Source organism: Camelina sativa, chromosome 18 (assembly GCF_030686135.1).
Source record: "Camelina sativa cultivar CO46 ecotype springtype chromosome 18, ASM3068613v1".
NCBI classification, from domain to species: Eukaryota; Viridiplantae; Streptophyta; class Magnoliopsida; order Brassicales; family Brassicaceae; genus Camelina; species Camelina sativa.
The window spans coordinates 17,350,206-17,361,254 of NC_141897.1; the positions used below are offsets into that span (position 1 = coordinate 17,350,206).

At 39.9% G+C, this 11,049-nt stretch overlaps 4 protein-coding genes and 2 pseudogenes across 6 annotated transcripts; all 6 read right to left on the reverse strand.

The window, feature by feature from the left end:
* Positions 1–142: 142 nt before the first annotated feature.
* Positions 143–1,411, reverse strand: LOC104761566 (putative long-chain-alcohol O-fatty-acyltransferase 5 pseudogene; annotated as a pseudogene). The gene has a single exon (XR_015588773.1). The product of XR_015588773.1 is annotated as a putative long-chain-alcohol O-fatty-acyltransferase 5 pseudogene (transcript).
* Positions 1,412–1,969: 558 nt separating this feature from the next.
* LOC104761567 (putative long-chain-alcohol O-fatty-acyltransferase 4) lies at positions 1,970–3,591 on the reverse strand. The gene is made up of 2 exons (XM_010484673.3): positions 3,295–3,591; positions 1,970–3,193 (listed from the first exon to the last, which is right to left on the reverse strand). Exon 2 carries the CDS (start codon positions 3,147–3,149, stop codon positions 2,112–2,114), a length of 1,038 nt encoding a protein of 345 aa, XP_010482975.2. The 5' UTR covers positions 3,150–3,193; positions 3,295–3,591; the 3' UTR covers positions 1,970–2,111.
* A 725-nt stretch (positions 3,592–4,316) lies between these two features.
* On the reverse strand, positions 4,317–5,482 carry LOC104761569 (putative long-chain-alcohol O-fatty-acyltransferase 3). The gene has a single exon (XM_010484674.3). The coding sequence runs from the start codon at positions 5,408–5,410 to the stop codon at positions 4,400–4,402; it is 1,011 nt and encodes a 336-aa protein (XP_010482976.3). The 5' UTR covers positions 5,411–5,482; the 3' UTR covers positions 4,317–4,399.
* An 81-nt stretch (positions 5,483–5,563) lies between these two features.
* LOC104761570 (MBOAT (membrane bound O-acyl transferase) family protein) lies at positions 5,564–6,871 on the reverse strand. The gene has a single exon (XM_010484675.3). The coding sequence runs from the start codon at positions 6,749–6,751 to the stop codon at positions 5,723–5,725; it is 1,029 nt and encodes a 342-aa protein (XP_010482977.1). The 5' UTR covers positions 6,752–6,871; the 3' UTR covers positions 5,564–5,722.
* Positions 6,872–7,155: 284 nt separating this feature from the next.
* On the reverse strand, positions 7,156–8,391 carry LOC104761571 (putative long-chain-alcohol O-fatty-acyltransferase 3 pseudogene; annotated as a pseudogene). Its single transcript, XR_015588774.1, has one exon. The product of XR_015588774.1 is annotated as a putative long-chain-alcohol O-fatty-acyltransferase 3 pseudogene (transcript).
* Positions 8,392–8,522: 131 nt separating this feature from the next.
* LOC104761572 (putative long-chain-alcohol O-fatty-acyltransferase 1) lies at positions 8,523–10,863 on the reverse strand. The gene has a single exon (XM_010484677.3). The coding sequence runs from the start codon at positions 9,719–9,721 to the stop codon at positions 8,684–8,686; it is 1,038 nt and encodes a 345-aa protein (XP_010482979.2). The 5' UTR covers positions 9,722–10,863; the 3' UTR covers positions 8,523–8,683.
* Between the last annotated feature and the right edge of the window lie 186 nt (positions 10,864–11,049).

An 11,049-nucleotide genomic window follows, 5' to 3' on the forward strand; every position in this document is an offset into this window, starting at 1 on the left:
AAAATCATCATGTTAAGGCATGTGCTCGGAGACAACGAACTAACTTTGCTTCTACGTTCTGTCTGATGAGGCTGGTATGTAATGGGATCAGTGGGATGTACGATATGACAGAACACTAGACTCACTAGTTACGTACCCACCATTCAACTAAGTTTTTCTAGGGTCGATAAGATACATTTACGGGCTTTTATGATCCAATATTGAAGGTGTACATACATGGAAATAAAAATTAATGTCATGAATACTAGATAGATAGAGAGAGCAATGGGATCAACACAACAGCTTGTACTTATTTAAAACTCGTCACTGATATTCCCATGTCCCAACAAAGTAAATAACTTCTTCTTAACGAACTCAACGACCAACACAGCTTCGTATGTGAATCTCTCCATCACGCTGCTCCTTCTAAGCTGAGGTGTAAACAACCAAACGCCAGTCACAAACACGAACCCCACCGTGAGCAGCCGGGAAACCACAGGACTCAACCGCCACCGCTTCATAACCGTAGTTTTCTTCTTCACCGCCAACTCAGCCGCAGTGCAAACCCCATGTAACACAAAGAAGAGAGTAACTTCTCCTGTAGGCATCTCACGTGTCATGTAATAGAAGAGCAATTCATGAACCAAACCGGAGACGATGAACGCCACCAAAATCCCCGGAAACAGAGCCCAACCGGAACTCATTCGACGTTCAGAGACTCGCCGCATTGGAGCATAAACGGCTGGCCGGAGAATTGCCGGAACCATGAGATTCCACCGGCGACCCCAGAAGTCTTGTAGAGATGTAGCTAAGTATGGTTTATTAGACTGTGGCTCAAGATCACACCCTAGAGTAATAAAAACCAAAACTTTGACGAACGTTAAAATAATCTCAATCTCTAAGTAGAGATGAACAAAATAGAGACCCAACATTACAATCGGAGGCAGATTTTGTTTGTAACCATACAAATGTAACAGCACACAAAAGATTGCAACTTTACTGGCGAAAACCAATTTGGGCAAATGATTTTGAGATTTAGGGTTTTGCTGAGCCTTGATGGGGAAGCAAGTGAAGCAGAAGAACCGAAGGAGATTAGATGGAATTGGGATTAAAGGACCTTTATCGAAAGAGAAGAGGATGAGTTTAAAATTAGCGAGCCATGTGAGAAAAAACGCTGTGATTAAAGATAAATGCAGAGAAGAGAAAAACAAAGGAAGAACAAGAAACAGAGCAAGGACAGGGGAAACTGAGAGTAATCGAGGAACACCAGATTTGATCCTAGGTGGTATGTAGTAACAATAAGATATCGAGATTATTGCAGAAAGCCATACTTTGATCAAGTTCTTGTGTTCTTTATCCATAGTTTGCTTTTTTTTTTTGGCAGTCACTGAGGTTTTCACTTTGCTATATACATTAGTATATGTTTTGGTCTTTAAATGGGAAAACCATAGTAGTTAGACAACATCAATTACATAAAGTAGGTGAGATGTAGATTGAATACAAAGAAGAGCATTAATGTCGAGTCCTTGGGTAGTAAATGGTAGTAATATCCGAAACCACACAAATAGCTAGTGGTAAATATCTCCTTGGGATGAGGACCATGCCAGAGAAGGAATGGTTAGCCATTTGGTCCATAGTAAGTGCAACAATATTTTGGTCGCTTGAGAAAGATATTGTTTGATTCAACTCAGATTGTCCACCAATTTTTTTAAAAACTTTATTTTGCCCACACATAGATTAATTTTGTGCGTGGAAACCTAATTAATATCTAAATTTTGGCTTTAACATAAACTTGTTGTCTACGTAAGTTAAATATTTGGTCCACTACGTATACTGCGTGAATATATTTTTGGTCCAACATTTACATTTAGTCTACTAAAAGAACCCAACTTGTGTATGATAATTTGTGGACAAATCATTTACTGATGGTTACTCATAGTGTCTGCGTTGTAGTATATAATCATTAACTTTGAAAATATTTCCAGACGTAAGCGTAGAAACAATGACGTTTTCACAATTGGACAATTTAGTATTTTACCAAACACGTTTAAATCGAAGATATTAGTTTTCTTCCCAAATCCATATAAAGTAATATGGTTGATAAAATTAGCTATATAGAAAACATCATTAACCTACGATTTTAGCGATCTATTTCTCCAAAGGTAGAAAAGCTTGTGCTTAACGAAGTCAATGGACAAAAAGACTTCATCAGCGAGTCTATCGATCATGCCACTCCTTGTAAGCTGAGGGAAAAACAACCAACCACCAGTCACAACCACAAAACCCACCGTGAGTAGTCGTGAAATCATCGGACACATCTTCCACCGCCGCACCAAGCTCGTCCTCTTCACCGCTCCTTCCGCGGCAGTGCAAACTCCATGCAATACAAAGAACCAAGTGACTTCTCCTGTAGGCGATTCACGTGTGAAATAGATGAAGATCAGCTCGTGAACTGCACCGGAGACGAGGAACGACGCAAAAACCCCCAAGAACAATGCTTGATCCGAGTTCATTTTCCGACCGGCCATTCGTCGCACCGGAACGTAGACGGCTGGCCGGAGAATCGCGGGAACCATGAGGTTCCAACGACGACCCCAAAAGTCTTGAAGAGAGGTGGCTAAGTATGGTTCGTTGAACTGTGGCTCGAGGTCGCACCCAAGAGAGATACTAAGCAGAAGTTTCAGAGGAGCTAAGAGAATCACATACTCCAAGTATATATGCAGAGAATAGAGAACCAATATCATATTCGAAGACATGTATTTTTTGTATTCATACATTTGTAACAGCACACCAAATATGGCAACTTTAATGGCGAAAACCCATTTAGGCATTTGATCTTGAGATTTAGGGTTTTGTAGTGGCTTAATGGGGAAGCAAGTGAAGCAAATGAACTGAGAGATACTAGATGGAATTGGGAAAAGTGGACCTTGGTCGAAGGAGAAGAGGATGAGTTTGAAATTGGCCAGCCACGTGAGGAAAAAAGCAGCTGAACCAGAGAAATGAACAGAGGAGAAAAACAGAGGAAGAAGAAGAAACAGAACACATATAGGAAGAACAGAGAGTAATCGAAAGACACCAGCTTTGACTCTAGTTGATATGTAGTAACAATAAGTTATTGAAATGATTGCTGAAACCCAAACCTTGATGAAGTTCTTGAGTTCTTCCTCCATCTCTTGAGATCTTCTTTTACCGAGGTTTTGACTTTATCTAGTTGCTACATACATCAAAATCAAATTATTAAATATAAATTCGATGAACCAAATAACTTGCAATTTGACTTGAAAGATTGCTAAAATATCCGGACAAAGAACGAACCAGTTTTGCAGCGCTCTCTCTCTCTCTCTCTCTCGCTCTCTCTCTCTCTCTCTTCATGCCTACTCTACTCTAATACTCTACTAGCTTCTAAGTAGTAGGTAGTGTGACCTTAAGTTACGGAGAAGGTTAATGTAGAAATCCAAATCTTGATGAAGTTCTATCCCTCTCCCCGGATCTCTTTTTGCATTGTTGAGTTCTTGGAAACATCGAGGTTTTGGAACTTACTGGTTGCGTGTGTGAGAAGTAATCAGAATGAATTAGATAACAGAAAAACTAAAGTATTTGGAAATGTCTGACAAAAAGACCATCAATATTTCAATAATATCTGATCAAGGACTAGATGATCTACAGTTCCACGATTTGACATCTACTAACCCCCACTGGAGACAACAAACCGCTCTTTAGCTTTATTTGGAAATTTCGCAAAAGTTGTATGATTATTGATAATGATAACCAAGCTTGATATTTTTCTTAGGACGATCTATATAACCTAAAACACGTGAACTTTTATTTCACGATGACTCACGAAAGTTCTTAGTATATAGAAGCAACAAAGCTTTGAAGCCAAACCCTAAGGATTTTGGTTAAAGACAATTTTATGGGGGAAACTTCACGTTAAACTTGACCCAAAAGTCAAATTTAATTATGGGGCATTAGTCCAAGTAATCAAAATCGGACCAATCACAAGAGGGCTCTAACTTGACCAGTGTTTTAAAAAAACAATTTAGAACATAATGTTGTAGAAGACTCTAGACACTAGAGTAGAATTAAAGATCTGATGGTAGAAGAATCTTGATCTTTTGTAAGAGAGGTTGGGGGAGCTTTTATTCTTCATTACCAATTTAATTTGTAACAAAGATATAAAGAGTAGGATCTTTTTATTAGAAAGCTAGAAAAAACAAGATTTAGTCTTTCAGTTTTTAGAAATTTAGGTTTTAGTAGTATGATTTTGGTTCTTGATTACCTATAGACCAAAGACGTGGAACATCTACTTAACCCACTAATCACAAAGCCTCTAAAACTCTCTTTAGTTAGTGTTATTCTAAAATTCCACAAAAGTACTACAGTAGTATGATTTAATATTCCAGCTATAGAAACACATGAATTACAAAAGCTTGCGCTTGACGAAATCAACGGGCATTAAGGCTTCTTTAGCGAGTCTCACGACCATGCCACTCCGTATAAGAGGAGGGAAAAATAACCAACCACTCGTCACAACCACAAACCCCACCGTAAGAAGCCGTGACACCATCGGACTAACTCTCCACCACCGCCGCACAATCTTCTGCTTCTTCACTGCCACTTCCGCCGCCGTGCAAACTCCATGTAACACAAAGAACCAAGTGACTTCCCCTGTAGGCATGTCACGCGTTATATAGAAGAAGATCAGCTCGTGAACCGCACCAGAGACGAGGAACGTTGCGAAAACTCCCAAGAACAAAGCCTGATCGGAGTTCATTATCCGTTTGGCAAGTCGTCGGACCGGGGTGTAAACCGCCGGCCGCAGGATTGCGGGGACCATAAGATTCCACCGGTGACCCCAGAAGTCTTGAAGAGAGGTGGCTAAGTATGGTTCATTGGACTGTGGCTCTAGATCGCACCCAAGAGTGATAAAGACCAATACTTTGACGAGCATTAAGGCAAACTCAAGCTCCAAGTATATATGCAGAGAATAGAGAACCAATAGCACAGAAGGAGATATATATTGCTTGTATTCATACATATGCAACAACACACCAAACATGGCAACTTTAATGGCGAAAACCCATTTAGGGATTTGTTCTTGAGATTTAGGGTTTTCTAGTGGCTTAATTGGGAAGCAAGTGAAGCAGATGAAACGGGAGAGAGTTAGGGGAAGTGGAGAAAGAGGACCTTGGTCGAAGGAGAAGAGTATGAGTTTGAAATTTGCGAGCCATGAGAGGAAAAATGCTATGGATCCAGAGAAGTGAACAGAGGAGAAGAACAGAGGAAAAACAAGAAACAAAGCACAAACAGGAAGAACAGAGAGCAATCGAAACACACCAGATTTAATTCTTGCTGATATATAGTAACAATAAGATATCGAGATTGTTGCTGAAACCCAAACCATGATGAAGTTCTTGAGTTCTTCATCCATCTCTCTAGAATCTAGATCTTGTTTTTTCTTTTCCCAAGGCTTTTGACTTTATATGATGTGTAAATATTTTATTCGGACAAAAGTTCTCTAAATCTCAACTCTCCCAGTAGATCCGGAAGACGTCTGGTTGAAACGGCTCGTGATATAAAAAAATGCAACAAAGATATATCAATTGAAAAACTGTCTTTTTCTTTAACAAAAAAAAAAAAAAAAATGAATACAATAATCATTGACTTCATTGGAGTGTCCAAATTTGTAACGCATGTGACTGTTGTCGATAATAACAATGATGAGGATAAACTAGGCGTTACATTAAAATAGGGACAACTTGTTTTTAACAACGTCAGTAACCAACAAACATTCACTTATCACTCTCTTGTGCACATCATTTCTCAACACTTGAGGGTAAAACAACCAACCGGCAGTAACGAGCACAAACGCCGCAACCGCAAGACCTGAGACCGCCTTGTGCGGTGGAGGAAGCCACCTCATCCTCTTAATAGCTATCTCCGCGGAAGTTACAACTCCATGCAACAGAAAGAAGCAAGTGACTTCCCAAGTTGGAGGTTTACGGATTATATAAAAGTAAATCAGCTCATGCATTAACCCTGAGACAAGAAACGTGGCTAACATTCCAGCAGAGAAAGCCCATTGTAGACCGAGTAACGGTGCAGTAAATCTCTGAACCGGTATGTGGACGGCTGGACGGAGTACGGCTGGGACCATGAGGTTCCATCTACGGCTCCAGAAGTCTTGTAAAGAAGTGGCTAAGTAAGGTTCATTGAAGACCGGTTCGAGATCACAACCAAGAAGTGTAGAGAGCAAGGCACGGACGAAGACTAAGATAAGTTCTGCCTCAAGGTAAACATGGATGATAAAGAGAGCCAAGAAAGCGGACTGAGATAAATCACTATCATAGTTGTTACTATACACATGTAATATGAAAGAAAATATCAAAATTTTGATAGCAAGAACCCATTTAGAGATAGGTTTGTTGTAGATTCGATTTGAAGAAGGGTTTCGAATATTGGTTTTGATGGGGAAACAAGAGAAGCAGAAGAAACGGGAGAGATTTGATGGAAGTGGGCTTAGAGGTTCTTGATCAAAAGCGAAGAGAAGGAGCTTGAAATTTGCGAGCCATGTGAAGAAGAAAGATGAGATAGCGCAGAAGTGAACAGAAGAGAGGAGGAGGGGAAGAAGAAGAAAGGTGATGAAGATGGGAAGAATTGAGAGGAGACGTAGAAACCCCTTGGGGAGTTTTGCAGAGATGTAGTAACAGTAAGATGTGGAGATTAAGACAGAAATCCAAACCTTGATTAAGTTTCTCAACTCTTCTTCCATCGCTCTCTTTCTCTCTTGGTTCTGTCGGTTGCTAATTGTGTGCAGTATGCGACTTATGTAATATTTATCCAAAAAAACATGGAAAAATGTCAAAATCCATAAATGGTATTACGTTTCACATTTGTCAAGTTTGCGTCATTTCTATTTTGGTTTATTCAAAAAAAATATTTCAAATGTTGTAAAAAACCAAAAAGAGAGGATAAAAGATAAAGGGTCCATCAAGTCATTTTCTTAATGTTTGTAACAATAAAAGTCTTTCTAATGTCTTTCTAGTTTCTTCAGAATTAATATTTCGGATACTACGATTATGAATTAATAGTCACTATTATAGTTGCTCTTCATTAATCATTTGATCAACGAGTAGATGACCTATATATAAAACAAAGACGTTTCTACGATTTGACTTCTAATAAAAACAAATCACATAAACCTTTCTTTAGTGTTAGCTATAGTAACACATTCACACTCTTGAATAATAATTTAGCGATTTATCACTTACAAGTAAAAAAGCTTGTGCTTGACGAATTCAATAAACAAAAAGGCTTCGTTAGCGAGTCTCTCGATCATGCAACTCCTAATAAGAGGAGGGAAAAACAACCAACCACTCGTCACAACCACAAACCCCACCGTGAGAAGCCGTGACACCGTAGGACTCACTCTCGACCACCGCTGCACTAAACTCGTCCTCTTTACCGCCACTTCTGTAGCAGTGCAAACTCCATGTAACACAAAGAACCAAGTGACTTCCCCTGTAGGCATCTCACGCGTCATATAGAAGAAGATCAGCTCATGAACCGCACCGGAGACAAGGAACGTTGCGAGAACTCCCAAGAACAAAGCCTGATCGGAGTTCATTATCTGTTGGGCAAGTCGCCGAACCGGGGTGTAAACGGCCGGCCGAAGGATTGCGGGGACCATAAGATTCCACCGGTGACCCCAGAAGTCTTGAAGAGAAGTGGCTAAGTATGGTTCATTGGACTGTGGCTCTAGATCGCACCCAAGAGTGACAAAGACCAATACTTTGACGAGCATTAAAGCAAACTCAAGCTCCAAGTATATATGTAGAGAATAGAGAACCAGTAGCACAGTTGGAGACATATATTGTTTGTATCCATACATTTGTAACAACACACCAAACATGGCAACTTTAATGGCGAAAACCGATTTGGGGATTTGATTTTGTGGATTAGGGTTTTGTTGTGACTTGATAGGGAAGCAAGTGTAGCAGATGAATCGGAAGAGATTTGAGGGAAGTGGGACGAGGGGACCTTGATCGAAGCAGAAGAGGACGAGTTTGAAATTTGCGAGCCATGAGAGGAAAAATGCTGTAAGTTCAGAGAAGTGAACAGAGGAAAAAAACAGAGGAAGAACAAGAAAGAGAGCACAGACAGGAAGAACAGTGAGCAATCGAAAAACACCAGCTTTGATTCTAGTTGATATGTAGTAACAATAAGATATCGAGATTATTGCTGAAACCCAAACCTTGATGAAGTTCTTGAATTCGTCCTCCATGTCTCTAGAATCTAGATCTTCTTTTTTTTTTTTTTCTCCCAATCACCGAGGGTTTGACTTGATAAAGATGTGTATTTAAAAAATAATAAGATTGAATCAAACACTTTCAGAATAGAAAATTGTGGAAACAAAATATGACAGCTACACATTGTTAACAGAGTCGGACTATTAATAAACTAGTGTTGCCTCTCTCTGCATCTCTAGATTCATCATTCGTTGGACACATTGTTTGAGGTTTACGTGTTCTTGTCTTCATGACTTTTCTTAAATTCTGCAAGCCATATTATTTAGTTTTGTTGCGCTTTAAGAACGCTTCATACTCTACACAACGTGTCTCACACTTCTATATTCGGTTTCTTTCACACATTGAAGAGAAACTAAATTTAGCCTTTGCATTGAGAAAAAAAAAACAAAAAAGAATCATGGAGAAGTGAATAACTTGCGTTTGGCAAAGTCAATAACTGATAAACATTCACCAATCGCTCTCTCATGAACATCGTTTCTCAGTATTTGAGGGAGGAATAGCCAAACGCCCGTAAGACTAACAAACGTCAACGCTGCAAGACCAGAGACAGCCCGGTACGGTGGCCTCCACCAGTGTGTTCTCTTCACCGCTATCTCAGTGGCTGTTGCAGCACCGTGCAAGACAAAGAAACAAGTGACTTCCCAAGTTGGAGGCTGGCGGATCATGTAAAAGAAGATCAGCTCATGCATCACGCCTGAGACAAAGAACGAGGCCAAGACCCCAGCAAACGTAGCCCCGTCGGCATGGAGTAAGTGTTTGAAAAAACGCTGAACGGGGATGTGTACCGTTGAGCGTAGGACGGCTGAAACCATGAGGTTCCATCTGCGGCTCCAGAAGTCCTGTAAAGAGGTGGCTAGGTAGGGCTCATTGAACACTGGCTCGATGTCACAGCCAAGAAGAGTAGATACCACGGCTCCAACAAACACCAAGACAAGTTCCACCTCAAGGTATAAATGGAGACAATAAAGAGCCAAGACAACAAACCGAGGCAAACCATCCCTGTATTCATAGACATGTAACAAGACGCCCAAGGCCAAAAATTTGACAGCCAGGACCCATTTAGGCATAGGTTCATTCTTACAACGAAGATTCTTGATCGCATCTGGAGAAGGGGTTTGTCTGATTTTGATGGGTAAACAAGCAAAGCATATGAAACGGGAGAGTTTAGGGGGAAGTGGACACAAAGGTCCTTGATCAAAGGCAAAGAGAATAAGTCTGAAGTTTGCGAGCCATGAGAGAAACAGAGCTGAAATGGCGCAAAAATGCACACAAGAGAGTAACAGAGGAAGAAGAAGAAACAGAATGCAGATTGGAAGGATAGAGAGGAGACGAAGAACACCTTTGGAGATTTTAGATGATATGAAATAACAGTAGGATAAAGATATTAACGCATAGATCCATACCTCGATTAAGTTTCTTATGTTTTCTTCCATTTCTCAGATCTGTTGTTTGCAAATTCTGAGGAAGCACCAGTGTTTGGCGTGGTCCTGTTTTAAAGAATTACAAGTTACAACAATATATATGGGGAAACGAGCTATTTCCCCCTAAAAACTATCATATCGTTTTATATAGAGCCCGAACTTTAACCCCCATCTAGATATCTTTGAAAAAATAGTTCTCAACGTATATCTCCTCTAATCCGTAGTTCTAAATCTATTTCCCCGGTAAAACAAGAATTTTCATCTAATTACCCACACACGTCGGTTTGTTTGGTATACTGTTTTAAACCAACTAACTAACGAATCACTAAACCGAAATAAACCTAAACTAAAATAATTTAATTTATTTATTGAATATGTGAAAGAAATAGGAAGCCCGATGGCTTTCTTCTTCCTTCGGCTTTCTCCCTTTGATGATGGGGAACTGTGATGTGATGATGTCAGCTCCGATGATGGTGACTGCAGATCTATGTAGCAGCAGTTCCGATCTACATATCATCCATTTTGACGTGATCTGTTTCACATCTTCAAAAACTCTAATCGATTTGGCTTCTCCTCCGATCTACTAGCTTCAACCTGCCAGAGACTTGCCGATTTCGCGTCATCGTTTAACTTCCAGTTCAATTTTATCCAATTGGAAACCAAATCGATCCGAGTCAACTCGGGACAAGACAAGGCAAAGCTGTGGTAGTGTGGTTGGTTGTTCATTGGATGCAGCACTGGTTATACGACATCACCGGAAACGAAATCGAGACGTTGAAGATTCTACGGAGGCTGAAACCAAATCTGATTACGGTGGTGAAGCAATAATTGAGCTGCGACGATGTAGGAAGCTTTTTAGGAAGATTATTGGATTTGTTCGACGTGCTTGGAGATGGATTGGGTGAGGAGAGTGGAGAGAGGTTCACGGTGGAGCACCTTGTTTTGGAGACGGAGATAAGAAACATTGTGGCCTGCTTCATAATGTGGTTAATGGTGTTTGCAAAAACAGAGATGTGAATAATGTAGTGGAAATTGTTTTTGGTAATTCAGTTTTTTTCACAAAAATCTGGAATCAGAAGTGAAACAATGAAAAAGAAACGAAGAAAAAGGATCCAATTTTTTTTTTTTGGTTTTAATCAGATGAAAAACTTGACATAAGTGGTTTGGTATCGGTTTGAGTGGTTTTCTATAAGGTTTAGTTTGTTAACCAATTAAACCGAGATCTATGGAGAAATAAGCATGGAATTCTCACGGAGAAATAGGAATCGAACTTGTTTTTAGGAGATATCTAGATCGGGTTAAAGTTCAGGTTCTATATAAAACGATATGATAGTTTTCAG